General features: G+C 40.0%; 1 protein-coding gene across 2 annotated transcripts in view; it reads left to right on the top strand.

The window, feature by feature from the left end:
• The first annotated feature begins 1,589 nt into the window (after nucleotides 1-1,589).
• LOC123119599 (midasin) overlaps nucleotides 1,590-22,618 on the top strand; it is a 38,266-nt gene continuing 17,237 nt past the window's right edge. For both annotated transcript variants that reach the window (XM_044539471.1, XM_044539466.1), the window contains exons 1-31: nucleotides 1,590-2,066; nucleotides 4,457-4,535; nucleotides 4,933-5,204; nucleotides 5,288-5,449; nucleotides 5,538-5,686; nucleotides 6,346-6,455; nucleotides 6,636-6,755; nucleotides 6,922-7,000; nucleotides 7,245-7,367; nucleotides 7,435-7,534; nucleotides 7,614-7,710; nucleotides 8,447-8,578; nucleotides 8,658-8,714; nucleotides 8,844-9,020; nucleotides 9,557-9,682; nucleotides 9,996-11,738; nucleotides 12,477-12,544; nucleotides 12,626-12,821; nucleotides 12,918-13,022; nucleotides 13,109-13,414; nucleotides 14,252-16,480; nucleotides 16,559-18,049; nucleotides 18,123-18,309; nucleotides 18,398-18,463; nucleotides 18,802-18,884; nucleotides 18,961-19,197; nucleotides 19,280-19,415; nucleotides 19,512-19,597; nucleotides 19,682-19,758; nucleotides 20,270-20,411; nucleotides 20,483-20,572. In XM_044539471.1, coding sequence (XP_044395406.1) covers nucleotides 1,651-2,066; nucleotides 4,457-4,535; nucleotides 4,933-5,204; nucleotides 5,288-5,449; nucleotides 5,538-5,686; nucleotides 6,346-6,455; nucleotides 6,636-6,755; nucleotides 6,922-7,000; nucleotides 7,245-7,367; nucleotides 7,435-7,534; nucleotides 7,614-7,710; nucleotides 8,447-8,578; nucleotides 8,658-8,714; nucleotides 8,844-9,020; nucleotides 9,557-9,682; nucleotides 9,996-11,738; nucleotides 12,477-12,544; nucleotides 12,626-12,821; nucleotides 12,918-13,022; nucleotides 13,109-13,414; nucleotides 14,252-16,480; nucleotides 16,559-18,049; nucleotides 18,123-18,309; nucleotides 18,398-18,463; nucleotides 18,802-18,884; nucleotides 18,961-19,197; nucleotides 19,280-19,415; nucleotides 19,512-19,597; nucleotides 19,682-19,758; nucleotides 20,270-20,411; nucleotides 20,483-20,572 — 9,441 coding nt within the window. In that variant the 5' untranslated portion in view covers nucleotides 1,590-1,650. The remainder of the gene's footprint in view (nucleotides 2,067-4,456; nucleotides 4,536-4,932; nucleotides 5,205-5,287; nucleotides 5,450-5,537; nucleotides 5,687-6,345; nucleotides 6,456-6,635; nucleotides 6,756-6,921; nucleotides 7,001-7,244; nucleotides 7,368-7,434; nucleotides 7,535-7,613; nucleotides 7,711-8,446; nucleotides 8,579-8,657; nucleotides 8,715-8,843; nucleotides 9,021-9,556; nucleotides 9,683-9,995; nucleotides 11,739-12,476; nucleotides 12,545-12,625; nucleotides 12,822-12,917; nucleotides 13,023-13,108; nucleotides 13,415-14,251; nucleotides 16,481-16,558; nucleotides 18,050-18,122; nucleotides 18,310-18,397; nucleotides 18,464-18,801; nucleotides 18,885-18,960; nucleotides 19,198-19,279; nucleotides 19,416-19,511; nucleotides 19,598-19,681; nucleotides 19,759-20,269; nucleotides 20,412-20,482; nucleotides 20,573-22,618) is intronic.

The following is a 22,618-nucleotide window of genomic DNA, read 5'->3' as shown; positions in this document are numbered from 1 at the left end:
CCAACGACCAGACCAAGACCGCTTCCGGATCCCCACCATTATCAATATTTCATCCATATTCGCAATATTCAGATTGTTTTCTCATATTCTTGCTTGTTCCATTGCTTACAGGAATAGACCTTTGTGGTCAGGCTGATTGTGCTTCCGGCATCGTCAGTAACCTCGCGAGATTGGTTTAGCGATTGCCAAGGCGCAATGTCGTTGCACGTTTGTAGTCGGATCGTCAAAGTTGTCTCCACCAAATCGATATTTATCATCTCATCAAAAGATCGAGACCCTCGCCTCTATCAGGCCCGATGCTGCCCCTTTGGCCGACCCAAACTGATAAAAGCGGACAAAAACCGCGTCAATTTGCGGTCGTGCGTTGGAGTTGGCAAAAAATTAAAGTTCTAAAATTGTCCTAAACCAAGTCTATATAAAAACATGTCAACATCCACAAAACCAAAATTACCTCATTAGATTAATTATGAAATGTATTTTCATATTATATACATGCATGTATTTGAATTTATATAATTATATATATGTATATTTCTATAGACTTGATTAAACTTTAAAAAGTTCCGAAATGTTAACGCCCACACGTGTAGGTGTTTGCACATCGCCCACACGCCTCCTTCATCACTCATTTTGCCACGTATGAATAGATGACATCAGCAGAATTTTTTTTGGTTTTCGGCTTAAAAATGTTGTATCTCCTAAATAAAAAAGCGAACTAAAAATCCGTTTTCACCATCAAATCCGTCTCGACGAGATCTTCAAAACTAGACCCCATGTTGATATGTTTTGACGATTTTTTTTTTGCCAGAAGTTGCCACGATGTTTACACTGCAGTTGCCATAGGTCTTAAACTAAAGTTGCCATATGGCAATTTTAGTTTGTAGATCATGGCAATTTTAGTATTTTGATGATGGCAACTCCAGTACTTTGACCATGAAAATTATTTTTTGTATGAACCATGGCAATTTTACGTGCATGTATCATGGCAATTTTAGTTTATGGTTCATAACAAGTCTAGTTTCTTAATTCCCCGTTTTATAAATGTCAAAATTTACTTTTAAATGTAGAAGAAAATAGCTGAAACATATCATGGCAACTTCAGTGTAAACATCGTGGCAATTCATATGTAATAGACATGGCAACTTTTAATCCAATTTTTTTTTCATCAAAATATATCAACATGGGATCTAGTTTCGAAGATCTCATCGCGAGGGATTTAATGGTGAAAACGGATTTTCAATCGGATTTTTCGTTTAAGAGATAAAACATTTTAAAAACTGAAAATCCAAAAAGATTCCTGCATGCATGCATGCGATGACGTGGCAATCTGTTTACATTAGAGACGTGTGGTGCGTCTCCATTCCTGCCATACGTGTGGCAGTTAGCGCGACCCAAAAAGTTTATAATTTATAAAAACCCTAAGACTTCAATTATTTTGAAACAGAGGGAGCAATAGTTGAGTATATAGTAGAGAAAAGAAAGTTCTAATGAGGAACCGAGCCGAACGTGACGGCCACGGCGCCACGTCTGCACCGGCAAGACTCGACCTAAAACCCTAAACCCAGCGCCCCCATATATACGCAACGCACACAGGAACTTGACGACTTCCCTTCCCCCCAACCGCCGTTGCCGGTGTCGCTGCCGCCCGACATGTCGCTCGACCGGAGCTTCTCCACCTCCGCCGCCCTCTCGCGCCTCCTCGCCCGCTGCCCCGCGCTCGGCGCCGACCCGTGCCTCCTCGCCCTCGCGTCTGCGCCCGCCGCACCTACCTGGGACGACGTCGCCGCCGCGCTCGCCGAGCCGCTCTTCCACCCACGCTACACCGTCCCCATCATCGGCTGCTTCCGCCCACTCGCGCCCGCACTCGTCGACCACGCCTCTGAGCTCCTCCGCACCGCAGCGCCCGCCCTCCTCGTCGACAGTGCCTCCAGCCAGGAGGAGGAGGTCGGGGAGGGGGATACCCGCGTCGTTGAGTTCTACCTCTCCAGGGGAAGGGGCTTGCGGCTGCACGAGCTCGCGTGCCTCGCGCTCTCCCGGGCCCTCGACCTTGCCCCCCACTTGATTCGGTAACTGGCTGTCGTTTCCCACGCCACTCTCGCATGATTCAATGGAATTTAAATTTCGAGTGCTACAATCAACGCGTTTATCTGTTTGCACATCTGTATTTCGGTACAAAAAATTGACTCGTCATTTAGTTCGTTATTACTCAAGTCACCGCAACACTGACCTTCTATTAGGTATACGCACACCAAAATTTCCATGCCACTAGGAATGTTTGCATTCGTTTAATGGGTCGAGTCACACAAAAGGTGAACTTTCAATGCTTTGTACTCAGTATAAACGTCTTTTGTGTAGACTTTTGACGATGTGTGGAATCTGACAAATCGTTTTCAGTTTTGAGTTCATCTGAGTCGGGCTCTGTATCAAATTGTGTTCATTGTTGCGTTCATTTGAGTTAGATTCTGTACTGGTTTATATTTTGTGGTAGAATATCCCATATCGTGTACTCTGGGACCAGGTCTATTGCAACACACACGAACCCATTGACCTCCCATGTTCCTGGGGAGCGTTGCATTACATTTGACTTTACAGTTATCGGAAAAGTTAGGGGTTGCGTCACACAAAGTTCTGCATTGACACTTAGTAAGTGAAGTGATATGCCATTTGCTGAGGCTATCTACAAGCCTGTTAAAAGGCAACTGCTAAACACTGAAGGGCAATGGAACTCAATTTGTAGATATTCGCAGTTTGATAAATTATATTAGTGGTATCTCTTGCATTTATATAGGGAAAATAAAAATAGCTACCTTTGTGTCGTATGCTACTACATTAATGAGGAAATAATGTAGAAAAGAGGTTGGCGGCACTGGTTTGAAGGAAGAATGACCCTTTGAAGAGGGTGGTAGATGGTTCTTGCTGGAGGAACTAAATCAAGGAGAGGCGGTCTAGACTAATTCATCTAATTTTCTTAATTGTAATAGGATGAGTCCTCTCTTAGTTATCTTCAAGAACCAATGCAATGTTATCAAAATAATTAATGCATCTAACCTCAGGTCTTAGCTAACAATAACGATGTGGTCATTTTGATCTGCCAGTTGGACAATTCCTGCTTGGCCAGGATCATTGTGTATGGTATGTCCATGCTGTCCTCAGAGTTGAATGTGCTTGAAAATTTGCTGCTTCCTTTTGTGTCACTGTCTCTGTGTCCTGGTTATTTCCTTCAGCAACGGCCCTTGGTATTCACAACAATATACATAGATTTATGTATGATTCAGTGATTTGCATGCGGAATTACCCTAAATGATTTCCGGTGGATCTGCTGTCTATGTTTGGCTAGTTAAACTTCATTCAGCGCTGTTGCCCCATCTTGCCATGAGCTGTTTAGCTTGAAAAGTGACATGGACAGAGGTCTTCATGAAATTCCATTTCTTCCACATATATACTCCCTCCGTCCGAAAATACTTGTCATCAAAATGGATAAAAAGGGATGTATCTAGAACTAAAATACATCTAGATACATCCCCTTTTATTCATTTTGATGACAAGTATTTCCGGACGGAGGGAGTACCTAGCAAAATATGATCAATATCTCCCCTGGTCAGAATTGAGGCAATACCACTGTAGCAAAATATGATCAAAGTATGGACAATAGTTCCTGCATTTGACAGTCTCTTTGGGTAGGTATTTAATGGTTCACTTAAATCTTGGAATTACATATAGCAAGTCTACGTCACACAGAAAAACTTTATGGCAGGCTTTATTAGTTATTTTATCTTGAGAAATCTGTAAAGCTACAGTCCACTAGTCTCAGATAGGATCAAGAATTCAAGCATGCTTACACAGGTATTGTAATTTTCAGGCAGGACTTAAAATCCATCTGTACTTTCGCTAACAGCGGAATGTGCATATTGTGCTACCGCAGTTTCAGTTTACAAGGCGCTTGCATATTCTTGGATCATCAATTTTACTACTGAAAAAATATGTATTATATTGTACAAAACAGTACCATTGAATTCGTATATGAAAGATGTTTCTAATAGTATACTTTCGGTGGCATATAACTCACATTTCGTTGATCAAAATGATCTAGGAATACACGTGTGCCTTAACAAACCAAAAAGGAGGGAGTATGTTGTGGTATTATTTCACTTGGTGCTAGAGTTATTTCTTACATCCTAATGACTAGTGATAAATTCATTGGATTGAAACGTAGCGTGCAGTGATTTGGTGGTCTACTTCTCAGCAAATCACATAAGCCCATCAGAGAGAACTAATGGATTAGAATTCACAAGACGTATTTGGTTTGATAAATTTTATAATAACTGCTGTTCACTTATTATAAATTTCATCTTCCACAGTTACATTAACGATTTCGTGCAATCATGACATGTAAGTGATGATGAGCTGCTCTATGTTATATAATTAGCTAAAAAAGCTAAAACTGTTACTTTTGCAGACGCGTATTAAAGTATTTCAAGTTTTCTCCTCCGCCATTCCAGAGACTTCTTTGTGAAGGTGTTCCATCGCCTACTAAGGTATTAATTTTCATGTGGTAAATTTGAAGTCCATGTTTTTTCTCCTTTCTGCAAAAATTACCTCAGCAACTTATTTGCTTGTTCACATAATGTTACTCCCCCCGATCCATATTAATTGTCGCCGATTTAGTACAAAGTTGTACTAAATCAGCGACAAAGTAACATTATTTAGATGAATCCAGTGTGTTAATGTGAGTTTAAAAGTTGGTAAGGTAGTGTTGCTAAAATATTTATACATTCTGTGGAGACATAATGGGATTTTTGTGCTGCATTTTTTTTCTTTTCTGTTTGCATGGGGCACTACTAGCCTTTTTCTCTAGGTGCGTCTTCTGCAGAGTTGATACTAATAAACCATTTTTATCAGTGCGGTGACATGATTATTGTTATTTGCTTTCAGGGATTACATCTGTTCCTTGATGCCACCCAAGTATCATACCGGTTTCTAGAATTGGAACCCAGGGTATTTTGTGAACAATGGGACTGGTCTTGCTTTTTGGACCTTGTAAACGGTACAACTGATTATAGGCCAGCGGACGACTCACTTCATAGTGTTGTATTGGATTTAAGATGGTGTGCAATACAAATACTCGTGGTGGTTTTTAAAGCAAGTGATATGGGCAACGCAAGTTTTGGTCTTGGGGCGGATGATGCTTTTACATGTTTACTGAGGTTCCTTTTCACACTGTGTTTTAATATTGTTTTCTCTTGATGTCGGCTTCCATGTCTCAATGGTACACTTATTGATCTTGTAGATGGAAGGAGTTCTGCACGGACACTTCGTTAGAGAAAGCCTCTTTGTATCTGCAGACTGAGGAAGGCAATTCTAACATTGCTTTAACTTCTTTGGCCGATACTTTGTTGGATTGGTCAGAGGTTACAACGGGAAAGGAATATAACATTGGATGTAACATAAGGTATGAGCATTTCATCTAACTCCAATTGCTCTATGGCTTGCTAGATTAATCTTGCTTATACAATTTCTAAGTTGTTTTTCTCTGTTAGTCCGTTTGTGCTCACTGCCACTTTGCGCAAGAGTTATGAGGTAGCTCTGATGGCAGTTAGCCAAAGGTGGCCTGTACTTCTCTATGGTCCTGTTGGAGCGGGGAAAACCGAACTCATTAATAAGTTGGCACAGAATCGCGGGAATCGAGGTATATATCTGTAACTCAACTGGTATAACGTTTAGAAATCTGCTAGAAGGTTTTATGCAAATTCAAAACTACCCTGAAGGTTCTGCACAATTGATTTTTCTATAGGATTATATATTTATATATGTATAAAAGAGTGTGCACATGGAAACTGTTGCATACTCACCTGTAGGGAATGGCATGGAAACTGTTGTATACTCACTGGTAAAGCATTCTATTGTCTGCTAATTTCTGACTTGAAATTTGTTAATATACATGTTGGCCTTTTTATTCCAGAAAAACATGTACAGCCAGTATTCAGTTCTGTATGCAACACAATCTATTTCACTGTTAATGTGTTGACACTTGCACTTGACAATCAGAAAGGGGAAATAGAGGTTCGTTAGATATTTATATCATGAAAATAGCCGCACAGGAATGTTGTGTTCCAGCAATAGAGAGGTGAACTCCCTGTTTTATCATCGAGTACTTGAGTTAAGCCAAACCCATGGTCTGCAGTAGTCATAGTAAGTTTGAATGAAAGTGTTCTTTCATTGTAATTTTGTCCAGTGGAAACTATATCTTCTCGACACTTTTGGAACTCAACTAATCATGTCATCCCTGATACTGGTAATTCTCAGTGCATATTTTTACTAAGTGCTTATTGCCAATTATGTTTGCAGTACTTTTTATCCACATGGACGAGCAAATGGATGGCCGGACATTAGTTGGGAGTTACGTTTGCACTGAAAAACCTGGTGAATTCAAGTGGGCTTCTGGTTCTCTCACACAGGTCTGTACAGGAGCATTGCTCTCTCTCTCTTTCTCTCTCTCTCTATGTATCTATGTATGCATATGTATATAGGTAAATTATCTGGGGCACCGGTGCCTTGGCACCTTGATTTGGTCAGACCCTATATATATTTCTGGGGGATTGTTATCATATATTTATCTTTCCCATCTTATGGGTCAGGCCATTGTCAAAGGGTTTTGGATTGTGTTTGAAGACATCGACAAGGCACCCACTGATGTGCAGTCAATCTTACTACCCTTATTGGAAGGTTCAAGCTCCTTCTCAATTGGGCATGCGGAGGTGAAATTGCCTTTTTCTTTTAATTGTTTAACATGATTATAACTATATTGCGACTGCAAGAGGTGTATTATTTCTGTTGTTAAAAGTACCGAATATGTGTACATTTTGATGAATGCCACTTGCCTGGTGGTGCTTACCAGTTGCGGATTTTTAATTTCTAACGCAGGCAGTTGAAGTTGCCGATGGTTTCCGTTTATTTGCTACTGTCACCACCTCAAAGCATGATTTTTCACATGCCCTTGAAGGTTTGTCCATTTGATTAAAATACTGCATAATATGTCACATCTTGCTTTACTATGCACCACAAAACATTTGTGCTCATAGGTGTGTACTTGAAAATTACATAAAACCAGAGTTGTGATACAAACTATTCAACCACAGAATGATAGTTTTACATTTCTACAACCCCACAACTTCTCATCTTCAATGAGCAAAGTAGTGACCTGTGATAATCTGACAATCATTCATTGTTTGAATCTTTTCAATCAGGGAGATTAACCTATAGTGGCCTGTGGAGAAAAGTGATGCTGGGAGAACCTAACCGTGAAGACATGGTTAATATAGTTAATGGATGCTACCCAAGCTTGGATACTATCTCCTCTAAACTCATAGGTAGATAGAATTATATTGTCGTTTTTGTTGTTGTTGTGAATTGTGTAACTAACATATCTCCCTCTAGATACCTTTGAGAAGGTCAATTCTCTGGTATCTTACCAGTTTGGTGGGCTCAACTTAGCTGGAGGTTTTTCTGATGGCATTCTACACAGATTCTCATTAAGGTGCATAATTCTTGCTGTTACAGTGTATTTCTTATTTTAACATCCAATGAGGACAATCCTTACAATCTTCATTTGTTAGGGACCTGCTCAAATGGTGCAAGAGAATAGTTGGAGTTGATCTCAACTTTGAGGGTCTGGGACTTGCATCTAGTGGTTACCAATTCATCTATTATGAGGTTTTTGTTTTCACCTCCTTCTAATATGTATTTTGAATTTTTGACATTCTACCTGTGGCTACCGGCCCTTGTCATTGTGGGAAGCCTGCAGTCAAATGTTGTGACTGCATAATCTAGATTTGTCACTTTTAAACATGTTTTGGTTTGCCCTATCTATATTCCCATACCATTATAACTAGAATTAATGTGATGAAAACCAGCTTGTTCAACTTGCATCTTGGACATGATTGAAAGTATTTTTGTTTACGAGTATTCGAATGCGTGCGTTGAGAAGACAAAATGATTATTTGATTATTCTGCTTTTATGAATGTAATAACACTTTGAGAACTGAACCATTGTATAATTTTTCATCATCAGACATGTACTTTACGATCACTTTGGATGCAATACTCCAAAACAATACTCCAAAACACTACTATTCTTGGAGTTGAATTCCAATCCCATGATACAAGGCCAATTGTTGGCAGCTAAACTTTGTCTACAGTATTTTTATTTAAGGATATAGTGTTAATGGACTTGCAGTATGGTTATGCTGTATAATGCAGAACAGTACTGCTGCCTGTGAAAAGGCACCTACATAAAGTACATGGTAGGAAACATGATTTTTTTTTGATATGCACTCATGTTGCCATGCCATTTTCCTAGTGGGAACCAGTGATTCATAAGAAATAACTTCCCATGGGGATACCATGAGCTTTCCAGGCTCTCAGTAACCTTTGTCTTTCCTAAATCCAGGCTGCTGATATTTTTGCTGCTTCCTTATCATCTCCGGATAAAAGGCAATATGTAGCAAGAGAAATTGCTAGAATATTGGGTTTATTTCATCAGGCAGAAACCATGCATCCTACCGACAAGCCCATTATTCAGGCATGTGTAGCAATTTCTTATCTATAACACATGTTTTGTTTATTTGGTTTTGACAAAATTAATAGTTCCTAAAACACAGGCTCGGCACACCGACTTGCAAGTTGGCAGAGTTACTCTGCAATGCAGCGACAAACCAGTAATTACTATTCCTTTCTTTAGTACATACTCCCTATGTAAACTTTTATAAGACGTGTTAGGTCACTACAGAGGTATTATTTTGTAAGCTTCTGTTTGTTTGCTCACTCTGGGTTTAAAAACTATGCAGGCATTAATTCAGAAGGGGCCTTTTGCTGATATTCGCAGCGCACTAGATGTTCTTGAGAGGGTTGCATGTTCAATAAAGTTCAATGAGCCTGTTCTTCTTGTTGGCGAAACCGGCACGGGGAAGACCACTCTTGTGCAAAATCTTGCTTCCTGGCTTAAACAATCTTTGACTGTAGTGGTACGGACAAACAGTAACAAATTACCTTGTGTTGAAAGCATAACTTGTTTACCATTGCAAATCCATTGATTATCAAATTTGTTACCCAGAAATTGATTGTATCTGCTTATGCGGGTGCAAAAGTTTTAATATTGTGGAAAGGATATAATCTCCTAAAGCACCTCTACACCATTCAGCATGTGTCAGTGTTACTGTTTGCAAATATTTGAAAGGACAGAAGATTATCAGTAGTGGCATAAAATCTGTATTTCCATTTTTGCCATGGCATAAAAAGTCCAAAATGTGTTTCTCTTTTGTACTCCCTCTGTTCCTAAACATTTGTCTTTTTAGAGATTTCAAATGGACTACCACATACGGATGTGTATAAACATATTTTAGAGTGTAGATTCACTCATTTTGCTCCGTATGTAGTCACTTGTTGAAATCTCTAGAAAGACAAATATTTAGGAACGGAGGGAGTAATTTATATGATCTAGCGAAGTCGCACAATTTTTGAGATTTGCAATATACTAATATCTTGTCTTGACATCTTTCAGAACTTAAGCCAGCAAAGTGATATATCTGATCTCCTCGGTGGATTTAAGCCTACAGATGCTCGGTCAATATGCTTTCCTCTTTATATGGAGTTCAAGGATCTATTTTGTCGAAGTTTTTCTAAAAAGGTGCGGCCATTGTTGGCTTCTTATGGTTTTGCCCTGTACTAACCTGCTCAATGTAGCTTACAGTTAGCTTGGGATCTTATTGTTTCTAATATTCTAATAGATCATAAGTTTAAGATGCGCTTACAAGGCAAATCTTAAAAATGTTATTTTGTTCAGCTTAAGTCATAGACTTTCTTTTTGTGGCTTGTGGTTTATTGCAAGGTTGGCTTAAGCTTGAGGGTGAAGTGAACGATAAGCCTAAGATTTGCATACACCATGCAAGCCATAGAGATCATCTACATTGATTTATTAATTGGATTGTTTGGTTGTTCAGGGGAATGAAGATCTTTTACGTTATTTTGATGTATACGTAATGGAGAAGAATTGGGTAAAATTATTAAATTCGTTGGCCAAGTGTGCTGAGAATGCTCATAAGCTACTTGAAGGCAAGAAGAGAAAAAGGTCTTTGGGTGAATGGGACTCCCTTTTTTCCAGGCTAAATGTTGCCCATAGTCAACTTGGTTCAGCAAGTGGCATGTCATTTCAGTTTGCAGAGGGTGCTTTTGTTTCAGCTTTAAGAAATGGCCATTGGATTTTGCTTGATGAGGTCAACCTTGCACCTCCAGAGACTCTTCAGAGAATTGGTGCTGTACTGGATGGAGACAAGGGCACGCTGTGCCTTGCTGAAAGGGGTGATGTGGATTATATTGAACGTCATCCTCGCTTTCGTATGTTTGCTTGCATGAATCCAGCAACGGATGCTGGGAAAAGAGAGTTGCCATATGCTTTTAGGAGCAGATTTACAGAATGCTTTGTTGATGATCTCATGGATGATGATGATCTCCGTCTTTTTGTCAGTAAATATTTGGATGGTCTGCATACTGCTAAAGGAGTTATAGATGGCATTGTTTGTTTCTATAAGGCGGCGAAAAAGGAATCTGAGGAGAAGTTGCAGGATGGAGCCAATCAGAAGCCCCAATTTACTCTGAGATCTCTTTCTCGTGCATTAGGTTATGTAAAAATGGCAGAGAAATCTTTTGGCTTCAGGAAAGCTCTTTATGATGGCTTCTGTATGTTCTTTCTTACAATGCTGGATGTCCCTAGTGCAAAAATCATAAAGAACTTAATAGTATCTCTTTTGTTGAATGGAAGAGTGCCACCAAGCATTTCTTTTGCTGACTACTTTGTTGAAAAGCCTAAGCAACTAAATGATTCCGAATCAGATGAATTTTTGTCCAGCTATGTGTTAACCAGCAGTGTTACTGAGCACATTGTCAACCTTGCCCGAGCTGTTTACATTAAAAGATATCCTGTTCTCCTGCAAGGTCCAACATCAAGTGGCAAAACTAGCTTAGTGAGGTATCTTGCTGCAAAAACTGGCCATGAATTTGTCCGCATAAACAACCATGAGCATACTGATCTTCAAGAATATCTTGGTACGTATGTCCCTGACAGTCACGGGAAGCTTCAGTTTCAGGAGGGTGCTTTGGTGAAGGCTGTACGTGAGGGGCACTGGATTGTGTTGGATGAGCTAAATCTTGCACCTTCTGATGTTTTGGAAGCTTTGAATCGGCTGTTAGATGACAACAGGGAGCTGTTTGTTCCAGAGCTTCAAGAGACTATTCCTGCTCATCCTAACTTTATGCTTTTTGCTACTCAAAATCCACCTGTGCTCTATGGAGGACGTAAAATGCTGTCTAGGGCATTCCGCAACCGTTTCATTGAAGTGAATGTTGATGAAATCCCGGAAGATGAGCTAATCACAATTTTGGAGCAGCGCTGTATAGTTGCTCGCAGTTATGCCACAAAAATGGTTCAAGTTATGAAAGATCTGCAAATGCATAGACAAAACAGTAGAGTGTTTGCCGGCAGACATGGTTTCATTACACCAAGAGATTTATTCCGTTGGGCCAATCGGTACCGAACATTTGAGGGGAAGTCATATGAGGATCTGGCTAAGGATGGGTATTTACTTCTTGCAGAGAGATTGAGGGACGACAATGAGAAAATAGTTGTTCAAGAAGCATTGGAACGTCACCTACGTGTTAAACTCAACATCCCTGATCTATATAACTTGGTAAGTTGAATCATTCTAGTTAGATAAATGCCACTCCAATTATGGCGATTCATAAAAATGCCACTGCAATTTCCAAACTTTGAAAAATGCCACTGCAATTTTTGCAAACTTTGAAAAACGCCACTCCAGACTTCGAAAAATGCCACTGGAAATGGCATTTTTCAAAGTTTGGAAATTGCAGTGGCATTTCTCGGAATCGCCAGAGAGTGGCATTTATCTAATTAACTTTCTTTCTTCTATTCGATGTCATGGTAGATGAAAGTCCACTTATTTAAAAACACTTGCGGATAAATCATAATGTTGCACTGATATCATGTTATATGACACTTGATACTAAAATAACATGATTTAAATTTCTGAAAATGCGTGGATGCTGCTTAGCAGGTATTCAATGTAAAAATGAACTGGACTGTTTTTCTAAATGCGAGGTACTAGAAGGTCTCGATTTGTAGTTGATGTACATACTATGAAATTTTGCAATACATTGGAAACTATATGCTGACATAGAGGACGGATGCTATTTGATGGGTGAGGATTCTCATTCTAGAAAATATTTCTTTGTTTTTTTGACATTGTTTGCTCTGCAGTGACCTTTCCCTGTTATTTAATGCAAAAAGAATAATTTGAAGTAGAGTTTCTGCATGGCATATTTATGCTTTTCTGTATCTTGATACTTGTTTGATGATTGCTGCATGGCCTTTGAGCCAGTCGTCTAATTGAGTGTTTTTTTCTTTGCAGGAAAGCGTCTACGGGGAGAGCTTATCTTCTCATGCTATAAGACAAAGAGTACAAGAAAGCTTTGGACAGTGAGTTCTCATTTACTTTAGGCTACAGCATGTGTTTTTGCCTTGTCTGCATCTAATGCAATATCTTTTTGAGCTTTGCAGTATCACTTGGACGAAAAGTATGTGGAGGCTATTCTTCCTCATTGAGCGTTGTTACAGGTCACGGGAACCTGTCCTCCTTGTTGGTGAAACTGGTGGGGGGAAAACAACAGTTTGCCAGGTCTTGAGTGCTGTTCTTGGAGTGAAGTTACACATTTTGAACTGCCACCAATATACTGAGACATCAGACTTCATCGGGGTAGGTTTTGTTGTCTCAAGTTTTTACCATGAGTTGTTACTTGCTGTTGCTGTGCTTCAGATATTTGGTTCACTAGCATAATGCTGTTACTTGCAGGGATTTTGTCCTGTGCGTGATAGGTCAACAATAGCGTTGGAGTACAAGTATCTTATTTCAACATTGAAGGGAATGAAAATTTTCATTCATGTTGCTGGAGATGTGGTATGTTCTTTGTTTTTAACATGTGGTATTTCAACAGCAGATTATACACTTCTAAAATTAGGTAACTGATTCTCTATTGTTCACAGCTATTTCCATCTGATATATCTGGAGCCATTAGCGTCGTGAATCGTATGAATGAAATACTTGATAGATACAGAAAAGAAAAGGAACTGTTTCCGGAGGTGCCACCTCAAGATATTGATGACATGGAGCAAATTAAGTTGAAATTGATGCATCTTCATCAGAAGTCGAAGGCAATTTTTCTTTGGCAGGATGGGCCACTTGTGCAAGCAATGAAGAGCGGAGATCTTTTCCTTATTGACGAAGTTTCTTTGGCTGACGACAGTGTACTCGAACGGCTGAACAGTGTTCTGGAACCTGAAAGAAAATTGGTATGCTTTCTTCAGTTTGCTTCTTTATGCTGGAACTGCCTGCTTTTCTTACTAAAGTAGCAACTCATGGATAATCAGGTTAATAAAAAAGGAGCTGAAATTGCAAATTTAGGGGCCTAATGGACTAACTTGCAAGCTTATGGACTATAGTGATACAACCTTGCAAATTTGGGCACCTAATAGATGATAAACGTGCAAACTATAGGGCCTAAATAACACAATTTTTAGATAACACATATATCTTACTCTAAATGTTACTCCCTCCGTCCCATATTATGGGACGAAGGGAGTATTAATATGGGACGGAGGGAGTATTTGTGCATTTACACTGCTGATATTGTTAAGTTCAGTTTCCTGGTGTAGAGGTGTTTGAGCCAGCCTTGCATTGCCATGCTTTGCTGTGGAATCTAGGCACAGTAAATCCTTAGCAATCTGGTAAAATTTTAGGTTTTTATCCATTCATGTAACGTATAGTTTTTAAGCTATAAACTTAGGCACATGTCTTCGTTAAAATTCTTTATCGATTTCTCTTATCATGATGCAAAGGCAGATCTTATCTTGTTACTAACTACAAACATTCTTTTGCGGGGATGGTTAGATGACATGGCTTGAAGAGGATTGGGTTTTAGAAGGGGATGTACATATATTTGGATGAGAGAGGGGTTTAGAGATAGCAAATACAGTTTCTTCTTCCTTGTTTTCATAAAAGACAGTTCCTTTCATAGCCCTGACCTGTAACTCTACACTATTCTGTGCCTTTATAGTTCCTCTTAATAGTTCTCTCATGCTTACCCCTGCTTATCCAATCATGCAATTGTTGTCTTATTATTTTTGTAGTCACTGGCCGAGCAAGGTGGTTCTGTGCTAGAGAAGATTCTAGCACATCCAAATTTCTTTATCCTTGCAACAATGAATCCAGGTGGCGACTATGGAAAAAAAGAGCTTTCTCCAGCACTAAGAAACCGATTCACAGAATTGTGGGTCCCAGCTGTTACAGATGTTGATGAACTTAAGACCATAGCTGTAGAGAGGTTCAGCAAAGCCGAGCTCTCTTGCTTTGGAGATTGTATCGTTAATTTCTCGAAGTGGTTCAACCACCTGCACACTGGAAGAATGCTCACCATACGCGATCTGTTATCCTGGATTTTGTTTATCAATTCGACAGAGAGAATTCTCGGGTCACAACAAGCTTTAATACATGGTCTGTTCCTTGTACTACTTGATGGGCTCACATTGGGAATGAATCTTGCTAAATCGGAGGCTACCGAGTTGAGAAGGACATGCATGTCCTTTATTTTAGAAGAGCTGCAGAAGGTTGAGGGGAAACCCTTAAAGTCAGGCTTGAATGATCTAATGAATTATGGCTGGGGTGATGATATAACAAAAACTGATATCGATTGTAATCGTCCAGGTCATTTTGGCATTGCACCATTCTATATTACCAAAGGTCATTTAGCCTGTAAGCAACATGGATTTGAATTCGGGGCACCCACTACCAGCAAGAATGTTTTGCGAGTATTGCGTGGCATGCAACTATCCAAACCTCTCTTGTTAGAAGGTAGTCCTGGAGTTGGTAAAACAAGCTTAATTGTGTCATTAGCTGGATTTTCTGGTAACAATGTCGTGCGAATAAACCTATCTGAGCAGACAGATATGATGGATCTTTTAGGTTCAGACTTACCAGTTGAAGGGGAGAATGGAATAGAATTTGCCTGGTCGGATGGTATTCTTCTTCAGGCTTTAAAGAATGGAAGTTGGGTTCTGTTGGATGAACTCAATCTGGCTCCCCAGTCTGTCCTAGAGGGTCTTAATGCCATTCTAGACCACCGTGCAGAGGTCTATATACCGGAGCTTGGTCAGACCTACAAATGTCCACCGTCCTTTCGTGTCTTTGCGTGCCAGAATCCTTCATCACAGGGTGGTGGGCGCAAAGGCCTCCCCAAGTCCTTCCTGAACCGCTTCACCAAGGTTTATGTTGATGAACTAAAAGAAGACGATTATTTTTCCATTTGCAAATCAAGATATCCATTACTCAGTGATGATCTCCTCAGAAACCTGATTTGCTTTAACAATAGGCTCTTCACAGATACCATGATACACAGGAAGTATGGCCAAGAAGGTTCTCCTTGGGAATTTAATCTACGTGATATTATGAGGTCTTGTGAGATGATAGCAGGTTCGCCAGATACTTCAAAAAATGACTGCTTTCTAAATACTGTTTATCTTCAACGAATGCGAACTGCGGTTGACCGCAATGAAGTTCTCAAGCTTTTTGAAGAAGTCTTTCAGATACAGCCTAGCATTCATCAGCCGAAAATGCTTTATGTCAATGCAGATTGCTTAGTTGTTGGAAATGCGTCTATTAGAAGAAATAATTCCCGGTCATACGCAGTTCAGATTAACCAACTAAACATACTTCCTGGTATTCTTCATAGCCTTGAAGCTGCTATCCACTGTATCCATCAAGGTTGGTTGTGCATTCTTGTTGGACAACACTCATCTGGGAAAACCTCGTTAATCCGCTTGCTTGCTCAGCTGTCTGGCAATACATTGAATGAGTTGAATTTGTCATCTGCAACTGATGTGTCAGAATTGCTGGGGTGCTTTGAACAGTATAACTTCTTCAGACACTACAAAGAGGTCATATCACAAGTTGAGCGTTACGTTAATGAATATTTCAGCTTGAATATGGATATACGTTGGAAGGATTTGATTATGAGAAGAAAGGCTTTGTTTGTGAAATGGTTTAAATTTGTGGTTGCTAAAAAGTATTCTTCAATCGATACTTCCACATTTATTGAGATGGGCAGGAATGCATCTTTGCCACCATTGAGCTTGGTCATAGACATAGTTGAGCAGATGAAGAGTGATCTGGAATTGCTTGACTTGCCTATATCGCTGACCAAAGATGATTTGAGTAAAACACTGAAGTCCATCTACAGCTTGCAGGAGAAGGAAGCTGTACACCAACCAGTTAAATTTGAATGGGTCGCTGGAGATTTGATCAGGGCCATTGAACGCGGTGAATGGGTTATTCTGGATAATGCGAATTTGTGTAATCCTACTGTATGTGTACTAATCTCTTGTACTCTGTCATTTATCCTACAATTTGATTTTGCTAATTTTGTTTCTTTGATCTTTCAGGTACTTGATAGAATAAATTCTTTGTTTGAGCAAGAAAGGTCCATTGTAGTGAATGAATGTGGTCTCGTTGATGGAAATCCTGTAGTTCTGAAGGCTCATCCTAATTTCAGAATGTTTTTGACAGTTAATGCGAAGTATGGTGAAGTTTCAAGAGCCATGCGAAATAGAGGAGTGGAGATATTTCTGATGGAGCAAAGTCGGTGTCTGGAAGGGTGCACGAATGTGCCTGAGAATAGTGAGAGGAAGGACGTGACAAGATTTTTAATTTCTTGTGGTATACCTAGAATGGAATTGATTTCATCAATGACTGAAGCACACATCTATGCAAAAGCTGCTGGATTACGTCTTGGTATAAATATTACCCTTCTTGAGATCACAAGATGGGTTCAACTGTTCCAACAACTTCTTATTAAAGGAAATCAGCTTCGTTGGAGCCTACATCTAAGTTGGGAACACATTTACCTACCCTCGTTGGGTCAAGTTAGTGGATCTGATGTTGTTGAAGATGGAAAATTAAGGTTTTTGACCAATGTTGATGGTTGTTCAGCTGGTTTGCCTTGTGATTTTCCGTTGTCCTTGCCTGGTGGTTGGCCAAATGAACAGAAACTAAGGGATTTTATTTGGTACTCGAAAGAATCTTGTGTCCAAAGAAACTGCATGTATCTACAATCATTGGGTGCCCAGTATGCTGCTTATCAACTAAGCAATTTGGAAGGCAGTTCATCCTTAATAGGACCTAGTAACATCCACCCATATGTTCTTCCTGCTTCAAGCTTATATGCGCTGCAATTTCCGACTTCGTCCGGTCAGCATTCTGTTAAGACTCCTGTAACTGGGGGATTTAATTCAGAGTTAGCGGATCAGATGCTTTTCATTGCCGCAAACTGGGTAATGGAGCAATCTACGAAAAGTGATCTTGATTTGTATGGGATATGGTTTAAATGGTATAATGGTCTGCTCCAGCCATACTGCAGCTTCTTCGAAAACTATGGTAATATTCTTAAGCAAGAACCCGAGCATCCTGTCTGGCATAGCATCCTCGAATGTTATGGGGAAATAACTGCTTATCACAAGGTTGATGCTGCTCATCCTGTTCCATTGCTGTCGACGAAGTTGCTAGATATGGCTGGTTGTGACACCCTTAAAACTTGCCAAAAGCGGCTTCATAGGGCTCTTAATGGTTTGAACTTGTTGCGGCTTACATTATGGCAATGGCAATCTGAGACAGTTCTTCCTGATTTTGGTGTTCTAAAAGTTGCTTTGTTGCCGGCATTGAAGTCCCTCAGATGCTTGGAGGATGAGGTACTCAAGTTGATTGTGAGTTCTCGGAAGCTGCTGCAGATATACACTCGTATCCTGGACTATCACAGATCAATATGGAAGATGATAGTCTCGTCTCGGTTTGAGGGCTTACCAGTTGTTTGGAATCTTCTGAGGAAGGAAATTCTGAAGCTGCAGCCAAAATTCCCAGAAGTAGTTGGTATCTTTATGGTAAGTTATAATCATTATCATATTTTTTCTTGGTAATATACTATGATTGTGAACTGACATCACAATCATACAGATGGAAAGCGTCAACCTGAACAATCTCCAAGATTTCAATTTACAAAATAGCAAACCAACTTTGTGGGCCCATGGTGGCCATCCTCTTGTACCATCATCTGGAAGAGTCTTCTACAAAATCCAAGAAATTGTAGCATTTTCTGCAGCTGTTTGGCCATTGAAGAATCTTTCGAAGAAACAGCTTGATGGTAATATATTGCAGATTTGGCAGCTAAAATGAATCACTTGTTCTTATCTTGGTCCCATCCAAATTTAATTACCTTTTGTTGCTTGCAGATAAGCAACAAATAATTGATGCCATGTTGTCAGCCAATCAGGATCTTAGGTGCCTTGCGTTGGAAGGTACTCCTGTTATTATTCCAAGAGATCTCCTTGAGGCTAATACTTTCTCTAGGTTTTTATACGAAGGACTTGTAGGAGGAGCAGCACTTTTTATAAAGAAGAGTTTTCCTCTTTTTTATTTTTATGTTTGGCAGTATACTTTATCTTTTTCTGTTGTGTTAGTTGTGGTTTGATCTTTAGATGTACCTGAAACACAATTTTGTTTAACTGTGGAAGGTCTAGTTGCTTTCTTAATATGTATGTTCACTTCATTTGCTTCGTATCATGTTGCCAGTTGGAAACATTCCGATTCATTAATGGGGAGTTCCCTTTATGATTCTATTGTTTTTTGTGTAAAGGTGTTTCTCTAGCTTTTCGTGTTGCATCTAAGCCTGAGGAAGAGGAGTCGACAGTTCTGGCCCACTTGGATGAAATTCATAAGGTTTTTTAGTTACTTTTAATTTTCCTAAGATGGATCTTTCCTGAACTGTTTGTCTTACTACATTTTCTTGATGTAGAGTCTTGTCCGAAAGGTTGAGTATGAGAGGAACAATCTAGGATTATTGTTGAAGACTTCCAACACTGAAGTTAAAGTCTGTTGCTCAGTCTCATCGGATATATTGTGGAACACTTGTGGTTTCAATGGTTGGTTAGCGAGTCTTCCTTTGCTCAATTTGAAGAGCTTGAACTTGGACACTGCTTTACTTCAATGCCTTTCCAAGTGGATACAAATGGATTCTTCTGAAATTCGTCAGGTCTCTCTCCCTCTCTCTTAACTTTTGGATGATTTTGTCCCCTCCATTGATTGCTCATACAATTTGTTGCTCTTGAACACAGACTATAGCAAACTCAGAATCCCTGCTTACATATGCTATTGACTACTCATTGGAGTTATCGTCAAGATCTCCTTTGGAATTTACCCAGCATAAGCTTGTTTGGTGGATTCATAATGAATGGGACACAGTTGAGAATGGTAAAAATCAATATCTCTAGTTTTGGTGCAACTCATATCAGTTATGTGGCTGTTTTTTGGGTTATAACTTGAAGTTGACACTTAAATGCTGTGCAGTCGATGCAAAATTTGCTAGCTCGCTTCTTGAAATATGGTACAACTATCACACGTCTCTGTGGACTTATTGCTCTGGAAGTCCAAAGGTTTTTCTCTTAGATTTTACATACACCTCCGTAAGTATTTTAAGACAGCCATGATTTTTTCCTCACGATTTGATTCATTTTCAGGCCATGTTCCCTCTTACACACGATGAAACCTCTGATCTAGCACACCTGACAAAAATGGACGCCATCAATACTATTATGTATGTCATCTCCTTCCTTTTCCTTCCTGCTAGAAGCAATTGTGGGGGCATAGTGCTTTTGCCTTGTTTCTCATTTATGTGCTACTTCTTGGAGGTATTATGCTGATATTTGGACCTTAAGGGCATGTAAAGTGGTTGAGAAGGCAGTCCTCTGTTCAAGCCTCCATGTCTTCATCTAGATATGACAATAAAAGCACATTATACAATGGTTTATCTCTTTAGTGTTATCTGTTGCAGTTACTTTGTGCATGCGCCTAGAATTATGTGGTGATCGTCAAAATTAAATACGGAAACATGTAACTAAGAGATAACATCTGGTAGTGGTACAATGGAGAAAAATGTCTTAGCTTAAGTGCTAAGAGGTCATCTCTTAGTAAAGACACCCCTTTTTTATTTTCTCTCTTCCAACTTAGCAGTTATCCTACGTGGCATCTGTAAGAGAAGGCTGACAACACCCCATTGTACATGCTTACAGGATGACAATATTCTTATTGTTTGTCTGTTTCTGCAGCCGAGGTGATTTATGTGTGATGGATTATCGGAAGAACAGTTTAATGCTTAGAATGTCATCTAGAAGTCTCTGGGAAGATGTCTCGTATGCGGGAAGCTTAGTTGGTGGTCTCTATTCTGCTGCTGATTCGCTCTTCAAACAGGTAACTTCTATCTATATCTGTTTGGTTTGCAACCACCCCTTTTAGTTGTCTCTTCTGACAATCTGTTGCAGATCATATTTGCCCATAAGAAGCATTTCAAGCCAGAAGAGTACAGCCAATTAGAGCACATCCTGTTTCAACAATCCGAACATCATCTGGAGGTTTGTGTATCATCCTTGTGATGTTGTTTAAAGTCTCGTGTGCCACATTACTTGCGAGTTGCATGTACTTTATTTACATTTTTTTAATTCTAATCAGAGCCGTCATTTTAGCTTACATGCAGAAGCGCATTTTCTATGCCAGAGACTCCGCCAGCGTTTATGTGGGACATTTTATGGTTTAGATTTTAAGCTACTATTGAAATTTATTAATTTCTGTTTGGAAAATTTGTGGGCACACTACTTCATAATGAATATGGTGACCTTGAATTCCTGTACACAATTGTTTTTTTACTGTGATTACCAGCTTTCATGCTTGAAACCTGAACCGCAGGTTGTATTTTAGCATAGAAATCTAACAAATATTATCTCAGTCCAAATATATGTCATCACTGGAAGCTTTTGTTGTAAATGTTAGAGAACGTGAGGAAGAGAGAATGACCGAACAGTTTACTGTATTGAGGAGGAGAGAGAGATATACAAGGTTACATGGGCCTGGGCCTGTACAAGACAAACACAACATACCTCACTCTAGACTATGGGCCTGGGCCTGTACAAGACAAACACAACATATATACTTAACACCCCCCCTTCAAACTTAAGGTGGGTCAGGAGCATCTGATACACCAAGTTTGAGAGTGTGAAACCTATGCTGATCTCTAGTTTGTGCCTTGGTGAAGAAATCTGCGACTTGAAGCTCTGATGGGACATATTGTAGCTTAACAGTGGATTGTTGACAATGAGATCGAGTGAAAAATGCATCCACACCAATGTGTTTGGTCAACTCATGCTTGACTGGGTCATTAGCAATCTGAATAGCAGCAGTGCTGTCACAAAGAAGAGGTGTTGGTGTATGACATAAGACACCAAGATCATCCAATAGCCAGCGAAGCCATACAATCTCTGCTGTAGTAGTAGAGAGAGCCCTAAGCTCTGCCTCGGCGCTGGAGCGAGACACGGCAGTTTGCTTCTTTGATTTCCATGCAATGAGAGATGTACCAAGAAATATGCAATAGCCAGTGACCGAGCGACGATCAATAGGATCACTCGCCCAAGTGGAATCAGAGTAAGCATGAAGCTGGAGCTGACTGGAATTAGCATAGAACAAGCGGCGAGATGTAGTTCCCCTTAAATACCTAAGGACTCGGAATAGGTGACCATGATGAACTTAGGTGGGAGCACAGACAAATTGACTGAGAATATGGACTGCATGTGCGATGTCAGGTCTGGTCACTGTGAGGTACACTAGACTGCCGACGGTGTGACGGTAGCGAGAGGGATCCTCAAGAGGAGTGCCATCAGTAGGACGCAACTGCAGATGAAGCTCCATAGGTGTAGCAGCAATGCGCGTGTCAGTGAGACCTGAGCGAAGAATCAAATCCTGAGTGTACTTTTGCTGGGAGATATAGTAACCATCATCGGTGTGCTCAACCTCAATCCCGAGAAAATAGCTGAGAGACCCCAAATCTGACATCTTAAATTGTTCACTCAATTTTTTCTTAACAAAATCAATATACCCAACATCATCTCCAGTGATCAACATGTCATCTACATAAAGTAGAAGCAATGTACGGCCATGCTCAGATGTATGAATGAAGAGTGCAGGGTCATGTTCGCTAGGATAAAAACCGGCAGCTTGAATCACAGAACTGAACCGCTCAAACCAGGCACGAGGGGCTTGCTTAAGCCCATAAAGAGCCTTTCGAAGACGACAAACATGACCTAATGGAACCTTGATACCTGGAGGTGGCTGCATATAAACCTCCTCATGTAAATCACCATGAAGGAAGGCATTCTTCACATCCATGTGGTAAATTTTCCATGACCGAGTAGCAGCCACAGCAATTAGAGTTCGAACTGAAGTCATGTGAGCAACAGGAGCAAACGTCTCATCATAATCTTTCCCATGAGACTGCTGAAAACCTCTTGCAACAAGGCGAGCCTTGTAGCGTTCCACAGAACCATTTGACTTGGTTTTAACCTTATACACCCATTTGCAAGTGATAGGGACTGAATGAGGAGGTAATGGTACCAAATCCCATGTACCAG

This window comes from Triticum aestivum, chromosome 1B (assembly GCF_018294505.1).
Source record: "Triticum aestivum cultivar Chinese Spring chromosome 1B, IWGSC CS RefSeq v2.1, whole genome shotgun sequence".
Classification (NCBI taxonomy): domain Eukaryota; kingdom Viridiplantae; phylum Streptophyta; class Magnoliopsida; order Poales; family Poaceae; genus Triticum; species Triticum aestivum.
This window is presented reverse-complemented; position numbering and strand designations above follow the sequence as displayed.